Source organism: Leuciscus leuciscus (assembly GCF_965113295.1).
Source record: "Leuciscus leuciscus genome assembly, chromosome: 17".
NCBI lineage: Eukaryota > Metazoa > Chordata > Actinopteri > Cypriniformes > Leuciscidae > Leuciscus > Leuciscus leuciscus.
The window spans coordinates 33,807,317-33,828,800 of record NC_138741.1 but is presented as its reverse complement, the minus strand read 5'-3'; the positions used below and the strand labels follow the sequence as shown (position 1 = coordinate 33,828,800).

The following is a 21,484-nucleotide window of genomic DNA, read 5'->3' as shown; positions in this document are numbered from 1 at the left end:
ACAATGAGAAAAAAGCATGTTGTGTATGGATGGAAAGATGCCAACTATTTCAGAAACAAACCTAGTGAGGGATCCTCAAGGACATACGGCAGGAAGCCCTGAATGGTGTTATCATAACCTGTCGGGTCCTGCATGCTGGGCACCTCTGTTCATACCAATATATGACAGAGAGAGCGAGAGAGAGAGAGAGAGAGAGAGAGAGAGAGAGAGAGAGAGAGAGAGAGAGAGAGAGAGAGACTTAATAAATAATCTGGATCAAACCCATTTAATCACTTTAGACTTCTGTACATCTCTACACTAGTTGTCAAAAGTTCGGAATAAATACAATTTTTTAATGATTTTGAAAGAAGTCTCTTTTGCTGCATTTATCTGATCAAAAATATAGTAAAAACAGTAATATTGCAAAATGATTTTACAATTTAAAATAACTGCTATCTATTTTAATATATTTTCAAATGTAATTTACTCCTGTGATGCAAAGCTACATTTTCAGCACCATTAACTCCAGTGTCAGACAGTGTCACATGATCTTTCAGAAACAAACTCTAAATAAGTCAGTAAACATTTTTTGAGATGATCATGCATCATGAGTTAGATGGTTAAGCAGTAATTTACCTACTTATGTACCCAGAAGTGAGTTAAACCTGACAAAATCTTGTCAAAAACATCCTTTTGGGGATCTCCTCATTTGTAAAAACAGGTTTGTTTGTTTGTTTTAAGTTTTCTTTTCTTAAATTGTAAAACTGGGTTAGGGTTAGGTTATAGTATTTATAACTACCATATAAAACAATAGAAGTCTATGCAATGTCCCCATTTAGATAGCTAAGTAAATATGTGTCTGTTACCATGAGTGGAGATCTTGGGAGCATATAAAAGGCCTAAAATGAATGTGCTGAGGCGCATATGTGATATGGAGAGGTGTTGTGTACCCTGAGGCCTGTAACAAGGCTGAGTGTTGCAGCTTTCAACGGTGGGAGGTTTGGGTTTGGCCTGGCACTCCTCTACCCTGTACAGGTTTCTCTGTCTGTCTGAACAGATCACCTGCCGTTCCCGCAGCCCCGAGCCACAGCTCTTAGAGCACTTGAGAGAGAGAGAGAGCAGATAAGCTTATGCCATATATAATTAAGAGGAAGGGTGCATGCATTTCCAAAGGTTTGTCTTTACTTAAAGGCACAATATGTAGTTTTTCACTGCTAAAGGCCTCCTATTCAAAACAAAGGCATAGTTTGATGACGCCGAGATTGAGCGCGGAATAATGGGAGTCGTTGTCTTCACCTCACAGCCGGTGGAAAAGAATCCGACGGGACTCGGGCAGAAATAATATTCACGGATGAGATTATTAACGTTACTATAGTATGAAACAGAGCAGGGCGGGAGTGGAACGAGACGAGCGCGACACACCGCTCGAGAGCAGTGGAGCTTTTATTATGTCGCAGACGCCTCTTCAGATTCTTCCAGTCAAGTGTATGTGGAGTAACGCAGCGCTGTTTTATCATTTACATTTGTATGTTGAAAATGATGTTATAACGTTGCTCTGTGCGTTCGCTCAGCGACTGCTATGAGACACTTGTTGCACACTGCAGTAAAGCCAGATCGATATTACAATATCATATTAATAAAAGCTGGATGACTTGTGTTGCTAAATGACATGCAATTCATTTTAAAACATACTGTATGACTGAGATAATGCTGCATTACTGTTACTAAAAATATCTTATGTCTTATGTTAGCCACTTGACAAAATTGTGTTTTTCTCCGAGGCACGGTAAAAACACGGTACTTGCGGAAAATCAAGAAAACAAGCGATTCAAACAATAAGACTAACTGTAGCCGCGTTTCCATTACCCTTCAAATTGCGCAAATTGAAATTGTGAATTGAAAATACGCCCAATGGAAACACGTTAATTTCGCAAAAACTCCCATTTATCGCAAAAAAGTTTTTACGCTCGCATGAGGTGGTTTTTCAGGCAATTCGAAAAAGGAATATTTCACAAAACTGCAATGGAAACAGTTTTTGCGCATTTACAGTCACCTGACTTAGAAGGTGCGGTGTGTTTGGACAGAATACGAGACAGAGTTCTTTATTAAATTCACAAAAGACAAAAGAATGACAGAAACACTGGATTCTAAACCTCAAAGAAATGCCACAATCAAGACCTCGAAGCAGAAATGAGTGAGAAACCCAGAAACACCTCATATGTGCCGCTCACAGTATAAGGGTCTTTCCTTACCATTAATGCTTGGATAACACGCCTACGTTTCCTTCCATTAATAATAATAATGTCTAGTGCGGTACGTGGCTGTGATATATATATAAACTTACCAACGTCCGTTGCCATGATTTTTGGAATGACTTATCGCGAGAGGAAAAAATTAAGTTTTAGTCGCATAACATCGGTTAATGGAAACGCCGTCATTTCGCAATTGTTTTTTATCAACATTTAGAAAAAATCACAAAATTTTGGCTCAAATCTTTAAACAAATCAGCCTTGTGTTGAGCTGTATAACAATTAGTTTTCTGTCGATGAATGTATCCAAAGAGTTCTTCCCTTGTCTAATAAAACATATAATATATTAAAGGGTAACTAAACCCTAAACCAACTTTTTTTAGTTAATGATCTGTAAGAATGGGGCTTTATTAGTGCTGTTCATTGATTCAAGTAGTTTTTTTGACATTTGTGTTTAAAGTGTTTTAATTTTACAAAATATGGTGTAAAAACGTCTGAGTGCTGCCCTCTTCAGGTTGAACAGTGGCTACTGCAGTTGAATTTTCCTATTGGAAGTTGTGGTACCCTCTGACGTCAGAGGGTACCAGCTAACCACGCCCTTGCCTGCAGAGAGATATGTCACAGATGCACACCCCCTCTCCACTGGGCTCTGCCTACTTTTCCAGCATTTTTCAAATATTGCCAGTGGGTGGAGTCAGGCTCTGACCAGGGGTTTAGTTACCCTTTAAAGTGTCTAAATCGAAGGTAACGCGGGTATAATGTCATTGACAGGTGACGCAATGACACGGCCCGTGTACTGGTTAAAATTGCGTATTTCTCTGGATTTAAACATTATTGGAAACATCTGGGATAATGTAAGTACACAAGTCAAACAAAATAAATAACAGTGTTCTAGTGGTTTTTAGATATTTGAATCCAAAAATCTTACATATTGTGCCTTTAAGGAGTGGGTTATTGCTCACCAGGCCCCAGTCTCCTATATGCCAGCCAATGGGGCTCCTGCAGACGGGCATCTCACAGTCCTGTGTCCCGGGTGGCTTTGGTTGAGTCCCGCATGCATAGTCTTCCAGAGAAGCTCCGTCTGAACCCACACACACTACATCTCGCATCTGTTTCCCAGAGCCGCATGTCACAGAACACTACAAAAACATCAACATCTTTGAATTTGAAGCAATGGCATACTAGCAATGTTTTTGAAAATTAAACCTGCTTAAGAACCATTAAGAAGTTTTCACGTTGAGACATTCATTTTAATGACAACTAAGCACATTTTAGTTAATATATTACCTAATATTAACTATTAATGAGTACTACATTTGTTACAGTATTTAGTAATCTTTGTTAATGTTAGTTAATAAAAAAATGTCTTTCTTGTTTTCTCGTGATCACAACGTAACAAAAGTTGTTCTTTTTACAATGATTGTTTGATTCTGAAACACAGCACCAGGAGTCTACTGTTACTATAGTTATGAACCCCAACTCACATCTGACCGACAGTTAAACCCATAGATACACTATATTCCCAAAAGTATTGGGACACCCCTCCAAATCATTGAATTCAGGTGTTCCAATCACTTCCATGGCCACAGTTGTATACAATAAAGCAGCTAGGCATGCAGACGCTTCTACAAACATTTGTGAAAGTGGTGTAAAGCACACCATTTTTTATTTAATAATCTTCATTTTCTTAAAAAACCAATCATTTGTATTTATTTATTTATTTTGGTGTGAACTAAGACTAAGGCAGGTTTTGTGAGATTCAGTCAGACCGTGCATACCTGACTCCAGCCGGAGATGCTGTACTGAGCGCATTTCTGCGTGTTGCAGTTGTGTTGGCTGAGAGGTCTGGGAGCGTAAGCAGCACACTGAGAATCCTCAACCACTCGCGATCCTGCCGAGTCGTGAGACATACACTCCACTCTCCTCACCTGAAGACCCCCGCCACACGTCACCGGACACGGGCTCCACTCGCCAGTCGTCCAGCTGGCACACCGACACACACATCACCAAACAGCAAGCACAATCAGAGTGAGTTAGCATTTACTATGACACTTCAGCTTTGGGTCATTAACATGCATGGACTATTTTAATATTCTGGGTTGAATACAATTTAAGATCTATTAGCACACAAATATTTTTGACTCGTCTCTCAGTTGGTAAATGCAATTTACAGTAATGCGCTTTCAATGGCAAGTGAGCCAAAGCATAATCCATCCTTTTGAGCTGGGAATGCTTTTCTAGCAGATGAACTTTTGATTATGTCTTACAGAAGTAATTGCAGGATAGTTTGCTCCATGTAAACAGCACTTTAACATTCCTCCCATGTGCCATTCTGGTAAACACAGACACCGAGCGAAAGTAACTGAGTAATATGGTTTGTCATTGATTTGATCAAATTAGATTTTAATGCTAATTATAATATTAAAAGCAATATACTCTCTAATAATACCATATCTGAAACATTTATTCACAAGGCTGTTGGATTCTGTTTGAAGTGCACAGATGTAAACACCCTGGAAAAATTGATAACCCAATTATTACCTTAAAGACCTATTTTTTCTCGATTTAACGCATACAAATTAATTTTGTTGGTATAAATTTATGTATTTAGGTGCATTCAGCAATATTAAATCATATTTTTGACTTGAATAAACATGTCACGCCTGTTTTGAGGTTTTGTTTATGTTTTCATGTCTTTTATTTTGTATAACGTCTTACGTTCTCATTGGTTCATTGTTCATTGCCAGTGTCTTGTTAAGTCATTAGTCTCTGTGTATATATTGACCCTGGACCACAAAACCAGTCACCTGGGTACATTTTAGGAAATTGAGCTTTATGCATCATCTGAAAGCTGATAAATAAGCTTTCCATTGATGTATGGTTTGTTAGGTTAAGACAATATTTGGCCGGGATACAACTATTTGAACATCTGGAATCTGAGGGTGCAAAAAAATCGAAACATTGAGAAAATCTCCTTTAAAGTTGTACATTTATGTTGGCGATTGTGCTGCATTCACTCATAAAAATAAATGTTTTATATATTTACGGTAGGAAATTTACTAAATATCTTCATGGAACATGATCTTTACTTAATATCCTAATGATTTTTGGCAAAAAAATACAAATCGATAATTTTGACCCATACAATGTATTGTTGGCTATCGCCACAAATATACCCGTGCGACTTGTGACTGGTTTTATCATCCAGGGTCACATATAGCCCTCATGTTACCATTGTCTTTTGACTAGCTTTGTTTCGTGTCATCCTACTGTTGCTAAGTCTTATGAAGTCAAGCCATTGTTTTGTTCAGTTTGTATTATTTTCAATAAACTGCACATGGGTTCATTTCAACTCGCCTTCAATGGAAGTTGTGACAAAACCACTTGATTTAGATGTTATTATATTTAGTTTTTTTCAGTACATATTTTGGTAACACTTTACAATAAGTTCTCATTAGTTAATGTTACTTGTAACTTGTAATGAAACTTACGATGGGCAATACATTTGTTTTTTTAAATTAATTAACAGTATTTATTAATCTTTGGTAAATTTGGTAAATAAAAATACAGCTGTTCTTTGTTAATGCCAGCTCAGGTCCATTAAATATTAAGAGATACAACTTTTGAATAACGCACAAGTAAATGTTGAGATTTACATAAATTGTTACCCATATTTTAGTTTTTTACAACAAGACAGACAAGTCAAAATTATTTACTGTGGTAATCGATAGCATGCCACAAAAATTACATTTAACCTAGAATATTTAAGATCAAGGACAAAACCTTGATAAAAGCCTTCACACCACTACACATACATTAAACAAACATATAAAGATTTGTGCATTCTGGGAAATTAGAAGGAAAAGCAAGTGTTCTACAGAAACACTTTGCCTGTCAAAGTCAAGCAGGAGCTCCCAGAAACCTGAAGATGAGAGGAAAAATATGAAGACATGAGTCACGGGGGACAAGCAGAAGCACATGTTCTCTGGCAGGTCGATCTGCTCAGGGACCACAACAGTTTCAGGTTTCTGTACAGAAACATCACAGGAGAATCCCAGAGGGCTCCGCCATGACAAGTCAAAGGATCTTTGTGCTTTTAAAGACCAAATGCTGCTTTCTGCTTCACACGCACATATATTCAGATAAACAAGGAAAACTAAATCAAAAGAACACAGAAGACACCCAGATAGTGGACTCGTCAACAAAACATCTATATAATACATGCAGGCCATGATTTACTAGAGTTGCATTAAAAAAAAAAAAAAAGTCTTAGCTGATCTACTAAAGGGACTGTGTTATTCATTCATAATCATTTTTATGTGCCAGCTTTTATCTCGCAACAGAATGGAGAATACATAGACATTCATTCAATACGTTTACATTTATGTGACACATTTTTCTGTTGTTTTATGCACACAAAATCCTAATTGAATTTAATACGTTGCTTTCATATTAAAACAAAATACAGGACATATTTCTTTCCTAAAAATGTTAACTTCTCAACTTTAACTGGTCATTTTACTTTTAAGTATAAATCTGTGGTGTGCAATGGCTTGGACATGTAAATAATATCACAGTTTCTTTGTGAATTATGAATTCATCTGATATCGTCCCCCCACTTCGCAATCATTCTGAAATAGTTTGAAGAGTGTCATATGCAGATCAACTGCAGAGCGCGGGCTCTCACTAAATAAGCTGATAATATCATTTTAAATAGACATGTAAGGCTACTATACTGTAAAGGAAAGTTATGTAAATAAATAGTATAATACATTTAAATAGTGCATTTAACATATGTACATTTATAAATATTTTTAATATACACAATACCATTCAAAATTTGGGGTAGATTTTTTTATGTTTTGAAAGAAGTCTCTTATGCTCACCAAGGCTGCATTTATTTGATCAAAATACAGTAAAAACAATAATATTGTGAAATATTATGACAATTTAAAAATATTTATTTTCTATTTTAATATATTTTAAAATGTAATTTATTCCTATTGTCACATTGTGGTACAGCATCAGATTTATTTAATCCAAACAAAGAAGATAATCCAAGAAGAAGAGAGTAAAATCCAATAACAACGAAACAAAGCACATTGGCATAGACAATGACCGACAACTAAAGACTTACTCAAGAGGGCTTACATACACAAGGGTTATAAGATAATTGGCAATAATTGAAACTAGTGACTGGAACAAAAGGAAACAGGAACTACGACAAAGGAAAACAGGAACACACACACTAAGTCTGTAAACACATAACTGAGACTCAGGCTGAACGTTCCATTAATCCCGAAAGGCGTGTCCTCATGGAGGACTTCGGAGGAGGACAGGGAGGAGACAATGGAGTGAGGATCCAAGGGGGAGATGATGGAGGTAGAAGCCAGGGGGTGCTTCTCAAAACTCAAATTGATGCTTCCTCATTTCCTCGCTCCTCCATCCTCCAGCCACCTTGCAGGACATCTCAATTCTCTAACTGCACCGCGAGGAACGAGGAGTGAGGAGCTTCCAGAGGAGCGATGAGCGAGGATGCACAGGTGTATCCTATGCCGAAGTCTTTCTTGTCGAGAAACCTGACGCACGCATAAATTCTCCTCGCCCTTTACATCATCACAATAATTTAAATTTATGCTTTACATTTGCAGTTTAAATAAACCATATATCACATATCAACGGGGCATCTTGCTTTCTCTTTATTACTTATTCATTTCCTAAATAACCAAACTTTAACAACATAAGCGCAGAGCCTTTGAGCACAGCTGATGACGCTTTGAAGTGACGCTTGAGTGATCAAGAATATTCCAATATACAAATAAGCTTTCCTTCGATTCCTCCATCCTCATTTTCTTTCCTTGCAGCCTTCCCTCCCATCCTGCAGGGAGTGGGGCTGAGACGTGAGGAAAGGAAGCGAGGAAAGGAAACAAGGATGCATAAATAAGAAATGAGAAGCACAGAGGGTGTACATGATGAAGGGAGGAACTAGGGAGTGACCCGAGGAGCCAATTGAGGGAGAAGCCAAGGAGTGGATGATGAAGGGAGGAACCGTGGAGTGATCCAGATCAGAGCTATTAGGACGAAGACCCATGGCAGAACCGATGGAGGGAGAAGCCAGGCAGTAGATGATGAAGGGAGGAACCGTGGAGTGACCCAGATCAGAGCTATTAGGACGAAGACCCATGGCAGAACTGATGGAGGGAGAAGCCAGGGTGGAGCCAGGAGCCTGACTGACTGAGGGAAGGGGTGGAGACCCAGGTGGTGAAGAGATGACAAAGACACAGGGTGACACCATAGGCCTGGAGGGAGTGAGGACAATAGCAGAACCGGAGGGCAGGGGATTTGAGGCAAAGCCAGAGGGACGAGGGAGCCCAGTGAAGCCCAAAGGGATGATGGACCACAGTGGAGCCAAGGTGAAGCCGATGGGATGGAGGGCCGAGGTGGAGTCCAGGGCTTAGACGCTCGAGGTGAAGCCAGGGGATCGACAGGCCAGAGTTGGAGACATGGAAGCCCAAGGTGGATCCGAGCAGCTGGGCGGTGCCACTGAAGGAGGAGCCGAAGGGCTGAAGGGAGCCAGCGGAGGTAGAGCCGAGGAGCTGAATGGCGTTCTCAGAGAAGTAGAGAGTTGGAGGTTGGGCGGGACCAGTGATCGACGGAGGAGACATGAGGTTGGGTGGAACCACTGTCGAGGATGGAGACTTGATGCTGGGGGGATCAGCAGCGATGAGGGAGACTTGAGGATGGGTGAGACCAGAAGTGACAAAGGAGACTTGATGTTGGGGGGATCAGCAGCGGTGAAGGAGAGCTGAGGCTGGGTGGGTTCAGTGGAGGAAGGAGGGCTTGGGATATGTCAGGGACCAGCATCTGTCCATCATGATAGATTTGCTAACTCACAGAAATGGCTTGAATATTCCAATAAGCGGAGGCCTTCTTGACCAGTTCTTATGAATCATATGGTCAGTTATTCTGTCACGTTGTAGCAGGCAAAGAGCAGATGAGGCAGAGTCTAGATGCAGCAGCAGGTTTATGTAATCCAGATGAAGAAGATAATCCAAGAAGAGGGTATCCAAAAGGTGACAAACAGAAGACTAACTCAAAAGGGCTTAAATAGACCTACACAAGGGTGATAAGATAATTGGCAACAAAACGAGATACAGGTGGATGTTAATTAGGGCTGAAACAACAAATCTGTCGTGCTTTGACAGATGCATGTGCTGTTTAATGCCTCTGACGTGTTTTTCTCAGTGCATAATTTACATTGTATTGTTATATCCCAATCTGTAAATGTTAGAAAGTCCCGCGAGTATTTCCATTTAGCATATTCTGAAAACAAGCATCTTGTTAAACGTCACATATTTAAGTTAAGGAGCACCGATGGGTGCATGCGCGTCAAACAGAGCGCAGTAGAATAAGAGCACAATAATTCTGATTAAAATACACATTTTGCTAAAACATTTTTTGTTAGAAATTAGTGTAGGTTCAAAATTCTAAATGTAACACAAGTAATCATATTTATGGGAGCAGATAACAGAATATTCCATTTATTGTTGGAATATTCATGTAATAAAATTAATATGTTCAGACGAGTGAATGTTTGTGTTCTTCAAACCTCACAGAAACTACATTTTGTGCTTTTGTTGTTGTTTATAATCATTTTAATTTAGTCGTTTTAATTTCTGCTTTAAAATAGTAAGACATCAGTTGTTTTTAGATTGAGAATTTAATGTTTTAACCCTTTTTTTGCTTATAATGTAGGCCTCCAGCATAGCATACATTCACTATATTTGTTTTCATAGGCTTTGTATTACACGTTGTTTGGAGGATAGCATTGGGAAGGATGAGGAATAACATTGTTTAAAATATTTTTTATGATCTTTCAGAAATCATTTAAATTTGCTGCACAAGAAACGTTTCTTATCAATGTTAAAAACAGTTGTGTAGCTTTATATTTTTGTGGAAACTGTGATGCATATTCATTTTTCAGGACTCTTAGAAATAGAATAGAAAAGAGCAGAATTTTTTTGTAATAGAAATATTTTGTGACAATGTAAATGTCTGTTGCTTTTGATCAATGTAATGCATCCTTGCTGAATAAAATTAATAAAATATATATTTTAAATATAAATAATAAAAAAAATATAAATAAAAAAACATATTGACCCCAATTTTTTGAATGTTACGGTAAGCCTTAAAATAAATAAATAAAATATGGCATTTAGTGATGGTTGTGGCTGGTATTTGGTACACATAGCCTTGTTTTAACGGATTCATCCAACCTATTTGCATGAATCATCAACTAAGTGCACTAATTATTACTCTCTGATCTTAGTAAATCAGGGCCATCATGTATATAAAATCTAAATATAGAAAACAGATCTACAATGCCCACAAAATCGACACTGAAACAGACAATACCCTACCTAGAACACAGACAGCAGCTCAGATCAGAGCTCCACAGTTCACGTGAACATCAGGAGTCAGTGGGATATTAACTGATGTGAAACTACCGCAGTGTTTATAAAGCAGCAGAGAAAACCCTCCTCTGACATACGAGGGAGGATCAAAGAGACGTGAAGCTCTGAGCTGAACAGTTGCCCAAGGCCTTGGTTCATCTTCACATGTGAAGGAACAAAAGCTCACAAGACTAACAAATAACAATCGCACTAAAAACAGGTGCAAACTGAACTCAAACACATATTAATGATGTGAACAATCTCTTAGATGTGTCAGCCAGGGTTATTATAGTTATCAAAAAAAAAAAAATTATTAAAAGAATCCCCTAAAAAAAACACTTTAGTTACTCGAAATAAAGTAAACGTTAATTGAAATAAAATACAATATAAAAGACATTTTTCATTTTCATTTAGTTTAACTTGACGTACTAAAAGACTAATGAATAAAAATGTATAAAAACGATATAAATATTTTTAAAAAGCAATAAGTAATAAAAATTACAAAATGACAAAAACTTAAAATACAAAAATAAAAACTAACTGAAAATATATATAAAAAACTATAATGCAGTGTAAAAACTGGTAACCTGCAATTGATACTTTAAAGAGCTGTGTTTTACTTGATTTAACCCTTAAAAAAATATTTTTCTGGTATCAATTAAGAAATTTAGGTTGATATTTTTACTTGAATAAAAACGATGTTATTTTTTTCATTGTAGTGTCTCAATGATACTAAAATAACACTGCTGCCAGCAATCCTTTTTACTTTCCAGCTGTCATTTGCAAAAGCCTTAGAGGTCTTAAAAGACATAAATCAGTGTTATACTGGGGATGGGGTTTTGATATACGTACAAGGAGAGGATGGGAAAACAGTTACACACTTAAAATTCTTTAGAAAATCTCATAATGTAGCCCAGAGTTTGTGACCCGGGCACATGAACCACTGAGATTCCTGAGAGATTGCATAGACTGGACACAAATGTGTGTTTGAGATCAAGCGCTGCAGTATATCAGCCTCTGAAGGCTGTTACCTGAACACTTGTACATAGACTCGTGGTGGTTCCATGGGCCTCCACAAGCGCGGCTCGTACACATACGCCATCCTTACAGAACAGGAACAGTACAGCCAAAGCTGTGAGACCCAATGGTTCTCCACAAGTCAGACAGCAACCGCACAACTTTAACTCATTTGTGGGCAGGAATCAGTTTCTGATAGTCAATAAAAACTGTACAGTGTGTTAAAGCACAAAACACATCTACATTACAGTTGGCTTTGAGCTGAATGTGACGTGTTGATGTACCTGCGGGTTTGCGGGCACTGCTGTTCATTGCATGTGCGGTTACTGAGGGGTCGAGGGAGGGAGGCACACAGGTAATCAGAGTAGGCTTCATTATCAATGGTACAGAAGACCAGACGGGACTGGTAACCTAAAATATATGGAAGAAAAATATGTCAAATTGCAGAAGTGTTGAAATCCTCTCTAATACAAATACACCAACCATGATTAAATGCATTACAAATATGCAAAGAACACGCAATCATAACAACTTCATGTGAGACATAATATTACTAACCCTTCTCAACAGGGGGCTTCAGCAAGACGGCTTAAAATTATTTAAAATAAGAAGGGGGGGAAACAAGCATTAAAATAAGCTAAAACAGCTAAAAAACTTTCCCCAAATACATTTTTTTTGTTCATGAACCAGGATCCTCACAGTCTTGGATATATGAGGGACTTTTAAAAATGTGACTTTTTTCAAGATGTGATGTTTTTCTGGAAAAGACATGGAAAGTAATAAAATCGTAAAATTACATGGACGTTTTTTTTAATGATTTTTTTTTCTAGTTATGTAAATCTCTAAAATATTTTATTGTGTAGAAATTGCTGATAAATTGTGAGTATACTTTTTTTTTTTATGTGCCGATTTATTGGTAATAGAAAGTGTAAGAACATTTGGTTAAATGGAATTATGGAATTTAAATTATTTACAATTATTTTAATATATTACCACTCCTAGTTTCTGTAAAATAAATTAAAAAAGTTTGAAAATGAGCAGCTTTGTCATTACAGCATAAGTAGCAGAAAATAGCAGTTTGGTCATTTGACACTTTAAATGTTCAAACTCTTTAAGTCGGATGGATTCTGTTTTGGCAGTCAATGTTTTTAATAATAATCAGCTGAGGGAAAAATCGTTCCGAAAGTGATTTGAATGTTATCGCTATCGTTATAGCTGTGTTGTGGACTTCCCTATCCTCACTGAATTAAAACAATTATTAAAACATAATAGTTATCATCCTTTATGTGAACACGCCTTAAGGATAGGCTGCTCCATCTTAGGGCCCAGTCTTTTTCTGCTCTCCTTCTTACTAGATATTCACAAAGACTGTTATTATACGTCATTGGATTATAATGTGCATCTTATTTGAAGCCACAAAGACTAGTCCTTCCAAGCTGTGATGATACGCTTCTCAACAGCAATTTCTCCTGATAACCCTTAGTGAAAACAACCTCCACACTGCCTAGACACTCCTGACACGGCTGGCCTTTCATCAGAGATATGCCGGATATTAAGCATCCCCTTCAAGCTCTTCAAACAGTGCCACGTTTGAGCTTAAATGCCTCAGGATGTAGCGCTTGGCTCTGCTGTAACTGTTTGCCTTGATACACACCCTACCTGTCCTGTTCAGTTCAGTCCAGTGTGTTGGTGATACAAATCTTCACTAATAAATGCATTTTTAACAGAATTCACAAAAAAAAAGCTAATGTAAAAAGCCTGGCTGTCTGTTTCTGGCCGTAATTCCAAATTCACAGAACTACAGCGACACACTCGTTAAGACAAGACACTATTATGTGAATAGGGTAAAACTACTAATAATACATTTCCGGTCTGTTTTTGGCCAGCTTCTGAATGGTGTGGTTCAGAATCTTCTTTTACTTATCGATGCCAAGTATTCTTGGGTCTTCCTCTCTTTCATTTACCCTCTGGTGTCCAGAAGAGGGCAGTCCGAGCAATGTCATCTTGTTCCCTCCGGAAGACGTGTCCAGTCCATCTCCATCGCCTTCTCATGATGATGGTGTCCAAACTTTAAGGTAGAGGGTAGAGATGGTTTTGGTCCAAAAGATTTTCAGGATTCTCCTGAGGTTGACAATTTGATACCTTTACATTGTTGAACAATGTTTGGAGGTCCTCACAGTATAGCACCCAAATTAAACTGAGACTGTACCTGCGTCCTTTAAACCCTACTTCATGGCTCTGAATGTTGGAGAAAAGACAAAAAAAAAAACACTGAAAGGAAACTAAACAAAGCAACACATGTGACTGATAATAACAAACTAAAAGTCCATGAAAATGAAACCAAGATCAAAATAACTGAATGTGTTCCCCTCCCAAAAGGCGCGACCTCACGCCGTAACTAAAACAAACAATCAGTTGAGGGAGAGAGTGAGGGTGCCCAACAACATCCGAGGGACGACCGACGGAGACAGAGCCGATGTTAGGGGATCCCAGGGTGCAGACAGAGGGCAGATGGACCTAGGGCAGACTAAGGCAGAGCTGTGGAGACGATCGTCCGAAGTGTAACCAGAGCATCTGATGACTGAGGGGGAGCCGGTGCGTCAGAGGACCCAGGTGGAGCCGGAGGGAGGGCAGAACCTGCTGGAGCGCCACAAATGGCTTGTAAGTCCACAGCACAGGCATGGTGACGGCTGACCACGGTTGAGCTGGAAGGACGAGGGAGCCTGGTGAAGCCGCAAGGCCGAGGATCTCAGGTGGAGCTGAGGATGGGAGGAGCCAAGGCAGCGCCAACAGGGCAAAGGGCTTAGACGGAGCAAAATGGATTAATGGAAGCGATCTCCAGTTGCAGGGAACACACAATGAAGATGAAGATTAGGTATAACGTCTTTAAAAATCCACTCAGAAGATAATACAAAAGAAGCTAATCAAACGAAACCAACTGCTATGCGTAAACGTAACCGGACAAATGAACACTGAAAAGACTGCAACTTAAATACAAAGCACCTGTGATGATTAACGAATCTCCATAGTAACTAATAAGTGACGGGAAACTAAACAAAGGAACACATGTGACTGAAAATAACAAACTAAAAGTCCATGAAAATGAAACTAAGATCAAAATAACAGAATGTTCGTGACATTAAAGCAGCACTCAGTAGCTTCGGGATTTCTTCGCTGTATTCTCGCTTTTTGCTTGCAGGTTTCTCTCTAGAGCTCCCCCCACAGCTTCGGAATAGATATTTGACAACACTGTTGTAAAAACTCGTTGGTGATTCTCAGACACCAAAGGCTATAGATCAACGACATCAAAGCAGACGGGACATTCTTTAAAACGTCTTCTTCATTCGGGTTCGGACAGCGTGAGGGAGCTCAATAATGACAGCATTTTAGCAGATTTCTTTTGGCCGTAAAGCAATTGTTTACATCGCGAGACCTGATACCACGCGAGACTTCCTGACGCAGCGGCCGGCGGCCCGCCGGCTCAAAGTTGCAAGTGCGTATTTTCCGCTCACGGGCACCAGGGGGGTGCGAAACGACCACCATTCAACCCGAAATAAGTAATATAACCATTCCAATGACTCCGAAGCTGTTCAGTTAAGGTAAAAAAAGTTACTTAGTTCACCTTTAAAGTTAGTTAATGCATTAATTAACGTAACTAATAGACTTAATTGTAAAGTGTTACCCATTTATTTGATCAAAAATGCTCTTAAAGTCGACATGAAATCAAAATTGACCCTATTTACTTTGTTAGCTCATATTACTAGTCTTGTGGTGAACAATTAGAGTGGTAACTTGTGGTAACAATTGTTTGCCGTGGTAATCTTTAATCAAAGTCTGAAAAGTTACTTCCGGTCTGGAATGGCGTTCCTTTTCTGATGACGTAGGCTTGACGGCTTGGGTTGAAAAACGCTTAACCACTCCCCTCAAACCGTTAGTCTGCTATGAGCAGAGATGGAGATGAGGAGCACTAGAGTAAAACTCTGCCCTCTGTTCAATATTCCGTTTCACTTGGAAATACGTCACAACACTGGAGAAAAGTCATTTGCAACTTCTGGTTCACGCGGACTTTAAAACGGTAATATTGTGAAATATCATTACAATTTAAAAGAACGGTTTTCTACTGTAATACACTGTAAAATGAAACTTATTCGTGTGATGCAAAGCTGAATTTTCAGCATCAAAATCTCAAAAAATGCCTAAAAAATAATAAAGCCTGTAGTGTCTTGCATGAAATGAATTGACACTTCCTGTGTGCTTCTACTTTGACACTGACCTGAGCCACACTCCTTGCTGCAGGCCGACCAGGAGCCATAGCTCCAGTAGTAGCCCTCAGTCAAGCGTCCGTTAGGCAGATAATACTCATACTCCACGCCTTCATTAGCCTCTTGAGTGATTAGCTGTAGATAAAAAAAGGCACTGATTGTCATAGTATTCAGAAAATACCTCAAAAAGGAATAAGGTGCATGCAGGATGTTTAAGTTCATTTCACTGGTGGGTTTTCTTTATTGCAGTGGTCTTGGACTTAACACAGATGCTGATCCATACATCACTCTGGATTGAAAATATTACAATACTAATATTAAAGGCTGTCTTAATTTCTTCATTTTAATATGTCAGACCATTTTTTCTTAGAAGCTCATCTTCTGTTTTATGCATTTCTCATTACTAGTTTCTGAAGGTGGTTGGCGCATGATTCATTCCTAAATGCACGTTAAAGCAACTCAGACTCAGAGCAGGTGGAGTTCATGTTGAGCAGCATTTACTGTGAACCGAGACGGTCTGAGAAGCTGAAAACACCGGCGGATCATGAGCTGCTAACGTATGAATGAACACAGTGCCATGCTTCACTCTGAAGCACGCAGTGCATATACTGTATATTTAATTAAATCACAGTCTTACTAAGCTGCATTGTCATTAATTGTGCAGCCCTACAACACACAGAAATCAAATAAGGAAAGCTCTGGTGCTCTTTGGGCATCATTGGCCGAAACATTTTACGTTTGCGAAAGTTTTTTTTTTTTTTTTACTTCTATGGAATGGTACGAAACTTGGTAAAGGTTTTAGCACTTGCTATGTGAAAATAAAATAATCATGGACATGATTCGAAAAAGTTAAACGGTCCTTAAGAAAATAGTCACACTTGTGCTCCTCGTGGTCAAAAATGAGCGCATTGGAAATGAATGGGAGACGAATTTTATCTAGTGAAAACTTTTGGTACTGCAGGCAAACACAATCTTACTGAAAGCAAATTTTTTGAGATATCAAGCTCAAATTCGGAACACAACTTGTTTACATGTACGGCTTTAATTTTCTTGCAGTTTTAGAGTAAACTTTTTTCACTTCGGCAATAATCTTTCAAGTGTCGTCTTTGAAAAGAGATCAAACTTAAGTCTGTGCTCTCAAGCATTCAAGATTTAGGACAGTTTAAGTTGGAAATAAAATGTTCAGGTCTATGCTCAAAAAGTGAATAAATGGAATATAAATATAGCATAAATATAATTTTTGTATAAAAAAAAATCCCCCAAAATATTAAATAAAAAACATTATCAAACTAAAATATAGTACATTAATTTCATTTACAAAAAAACACTTAATTTTGGACAGACACACAAAGAGCATCAGAGGGTTAAACTGGCTCTCACCTCTATCACCAGAGGCTCAGTTGTCGGGCCACGGCCAGTGATTATCTCAGAGGTCTCCTCCCCTTCTGTTCCCCTCTGGTAATACAGCACAGTGCCAGCAATGGGTGCAGCTCGAGAGTAATCGATCGCCCAGTGTCCATTAAGGTAGTACTCACCACGTAGGTTCTTGATTGCTATTAGAGGCAAAATATAATGATAAAAAGGTTGATGGTGATGATGAAAAGTTTAAGATTATGATCGTATTCACAAACACTCACCAAGGTAATTGCGTGTTGGTACAGTTTCCTTGATGCTGATAGTGGTCGCCCCAACAGGGATGATGAACATTTGATTGTAACCTGTAAGTAGGGGGTAAAACTAATATTTTAGACATATTTGTCCATATAGTTCCAAATGCGTTGGGTCTTGGGTGAGTTTACCTTTGGGCAGGTTGCGCATTGAGAAACTGTTTTTGACTATATTGCATGACTGTCCATTCCCTCCACACTGTAAACAGGGGTCCTCCTCCTGGGGCGACTCCAGCATGTTATCACAGCCGAGACGCTGTGAGTAGACAAAGGTACAAAGACAGAGCAATAGTTCTCAGAACACACCCTTCATAGTCCAGGCAAAATACAGGGACAGTGTTTTGAGGCTGTGCTTTTTAACAAAGATTCTATTGTTGAACTCCACGCCCATCTAGTTCACGAAGAAATCTCAAACAAGCAATTAAAGGCTCTTACGCTTTTTGTGGCAATGAAGAAATTTCACGTTTTCACTGTTCCCTGTCTTCAGTGTATCTTTAGGGTTTTTAAAATAAAATTTAAAACTATTTGAGAACGGCACAAATAAAATGAATACTATATGTCCATAAAGAACAAATACAATCTCATTAACCTCGCGCACGAGCAGATCCGTTTCCTCTCTGGAGAGGTGTTCAGTTTTTCCACTTGCAAATTCCACCATGTAAATAGCGAAAAGGGAATAGGAGATGAGACTCTGATTGGTTTATTGCACGTTACGCCCAAAACACACCTGTTACTCATTAAGAGAATAGAGACAAAACACACCCGTTACTCATTAAGAGAATAGAGACAAAACACACCCATTACTCATTAAGAGAATATGGACGACCCTTTTAGACCATGCGCCGGGAGCGCCGACCATTTTTCCCGTCGTTAAACTGGCAAAAGTGGATTCAGACGCCCTAAGTGCACTTGCTCCGTGCGCTTTAGACCATGCGCTCCGATAGTTAAAATAGGGCCCTTAGTGTCACAAACTTGCGCTGTATCAATACATGAAGACAAAGGTTCACGATATATTCCAGGAGAATGGAGTCAAACATAGACATAGACAACATCGGACAACTCAAAAGTAAAAAAAAAAAAACACTAGAACTTCTATACACTGGGTAGTGAGGTGAACACAGCTGAACCAAATGACAAAATCAGATGAACACCATAAAAAATAAATAAAAAAAAATCAGGCAGAAAACAGTGCAAACGAAAACAAAGTCCAAACAGAACATAACAGTGACATTATGATAAACTAAAAACAAATTGACAAAAAAATTTGATTTGGTCAGCACTCGAGTAAGTTACCATTGTTATTACGCTTATTTTTGGCTCTTTGATGAATGGCTATTTTTCCTCTCGTGTAAGTCGCTTTAAATAAAAGTGTCTGTTAAATGCATGAATGTAAAAGTAAGCTGGTTAAAATAAGTGTCCTGGAGGACTGCTGTGCTCACCTTACAGAGCCCGTCCACACAGATGTGCTTTGCTCCAGGGTGGCAGGGTGTGCCGTCCACCACAGCCGACTTCTGGCGATAGAAGAAATTCTCTCCTCTGGGAATGCAGTTCAACTCACAAGGATTCTCTCCTGAACAGACGAAAGAAGATACAGCTTAACATCAACCGTCACCTGTGCACAATACTTTCACAGAGCTAAAACCGTGACACTTTACAATAGGGTTTATTAGTTAATGTATTTACTAACATGAACTAACAATGATCAATACATTTGTTACCGTATTTATTCATCTTTGTTAATGTTAGTTAATAAAAATCCAGCTGTTCATTGTTTGTTCATGTTAGTTCACGGTGCATTAACTAATGTTAACAAACACAACCTTTGATTTTAATAATGTATTAGTAAATGTTGAAATTAATATTAACTAAGATTAATAAATGCCGAAGAAGTATTGTTCATTCTTAGTTCATGTTAACTAAGACAGTTAACTAATGTTAACTAATGGACCTTATTGTAAAGCGCTACCGCTAAAACATCATGAAGATAAAACACTATTTAGATCAATATGTTCTTTAAGAAAGCAGACAAATTGCAACAAAAACTACGTCACATTCATTGTAAATGCTGTAGCATAAAAAGCATGGAATATAGCACACATGTCACATGGGCAAGTTTTATATTAGTCATGCACTGAAATTTTGGAGGCGAAAATGAATTTTCGGTTTCGGCTGAAATCACTGACCGAAATGGTAATGTTTAATAGTGCTTCTCTGATGGCGTGTTTTCCCTGTGTCAGTGTCTGTTTCGTGAACAACGTTGATGAGCTACAACAGGTAAACATGTCAGCTGTGGTAATGATATCGATTTCTCACTTTTAAACGATCTTCATTTTGATCTAGTTCACGAAATTCACATCCAATAATCAAAATAAGCTTTGTGTTTTGTTACTTTTTATAGAAAAGATTTAGCTTTCTGTCAATTTTATCACAAAATTCAACAATAAATGTAGTTTTGTGGCCCTTTAATGTGGTGACAGATCGCTGTAGCGCCTCAGTTCAAGCGTTATGTGAACTTATCGTCTACTCCTCTTTACTACTAGTTACAGCAGCAAATAAACATGAATGTACAACTTTACTGAAATTAATCATGTCTCATGCAATCGCTTAACAAGTGTTTCAACCACAGAAAAACGTCAATAAAACAACATTACGTCATGCAATTACAGTTACATATTCATTATATTTTTACTTAACCTGTTGTCTTCATAATTGAATGTATGTGTAATTAAATATTTAAAAAGTCTTATGTGCAATTTAAATGTTTTATATATGTATTTCAGTGCTGATTATTAAATACATTTGATTAATTAATTGATTATTAAATAAGGGGCTGTTTACACAACACCATTTTCAACTAAAAACGTAAGACTTTTTATGCGTTTTGGCTGTTCATTTTCGCGACAACGGCGTTTGGGAGCCTGTAAACACAAACTTTTGAAAAGGGGTTTCAAAGTGTACGTTTTTGAAAAAGGTCTGCGTGTGCGAATCTCTGAAGACAATGACGTCATGCACATGCGTATTACGTGTTCAATCTATAGTTTTTCATCGCCATCTAATGGTCTGGCGGCAGAATACAGCGAAAACGCAAAGGAAAAACTTCTCAGTTTTAAGCATATTGTCGTGTAAATGTATCCTAAACCTTATTTTCGGTTTTGGTTTTAGGGAAAATAAAAATAAAAATAATTTCGGTGCATCACTATTTTATACGGTGTGTTTGCTGATTTACAGTGCCTGGTCACTGTATAATGTCATTACATGCAAAAAGCAGGATGAACATTCTGCTAAACCTCCAGTTGTACAACATTCGATAATTTCATTTTCATTCTCAGGTGAACTATCAGCCCTGACAAAATCACCTCCTGTCTGTACATACCACCATAATATGGCAGCCATTTGTAGAGCTTTCCTTGGAAATCAGTGCCGTCGAACTGAGAGCACTGTTCTTCTCTGAAATCCCTGGAACCCTCGGGACAGTCCTGATAACTCAGATAATTCAGATCACATGCACTACCATTCAAAGGTTTGGGGTCAGAAAGAAATTAATACTTTTAATCAGCAAACATGCATTATATTTATCGAAAGTGGGAGTATTAATAAGACATTTATAATTATTTTTCTATTTCAAATAAATGCCGTTTTTTAATATTTTTATTTATTAAAGAATCATAGTTTCCATTAAAAAAAATTAAGCAGCACAACCGTTTTCAACAATGATAATAATCAGAAATATTTCTGAAGGATCATGTGACACTGAAGACTGGAGTAATGATGCTGAAAATACAGCTTTGATAACAGGAATAAATTACGGTTTACTAAATATTCACATAGAAAACAGCTATTTTAAATAGTAATAATAT

The 21,484-nt window shown here is 38.1% G+C and overlaps 1 protein-coding gene across 3 annotated transcripts in view; it reads right to left on the bottom strand.

Moving 5' to 3' along the window:
- paplna (papilin a, proteoglycan-like sulfated glycoprotein) overlaps nt 1–21,484 on the bottom strand; it is a 51,637-nt gene that overhangs the window by 19,381 nt on the left and 10,772 nt on the right. For 2 of the 3 annotated variants that reach the window (XM_082143409.1, XM_082143410.1), the window contains exons 5-16: nt 21,001–21,103; nt 19,067–19,197; nt 17,760–17,883; nt 17,598–17,678; nt 17,341–17,513; nt 15,972–16,095; nt 11,983–12,109; nt 11,713–11,784; nt 4,007–4,211; nt 3,191–3,367; nt 930–1,080; nt 62–145 (exon numbers count right to left, since the gene is read on the bottom strand). In XM_082143409.1, coding sequence (XP_081999535.1) covers nt 62–145; nt 930–1,080; nt 3,191–3,367; nt 4,007–4,211; nt 11,713–11,784; nt 11,983–12,109; nt 15,972–16,095; nt 17,341–17,513; nt 17,598–17,678; nt 17,760–17,883; nt 19,067–19,197; nt 21,001–21,103 — 1,552 coding nt within the window. The remainder of the gene's footprint in view (nt 1–61; nt 146–929; nt 1,081–3,190; nt 3,368–4,006; nt 4,212–11,712; nt 11,785–11,982; nt 12,110–15,971; nt 16,096–17,340; nt 17,514–17,597; nt 17,679–17,759; nt 17,884–19,066; nt 19,198–21,000; nt 21,104–21,484) is intronic. The other variant, XM_082143411.1, reaches the window with a different exon arrangement.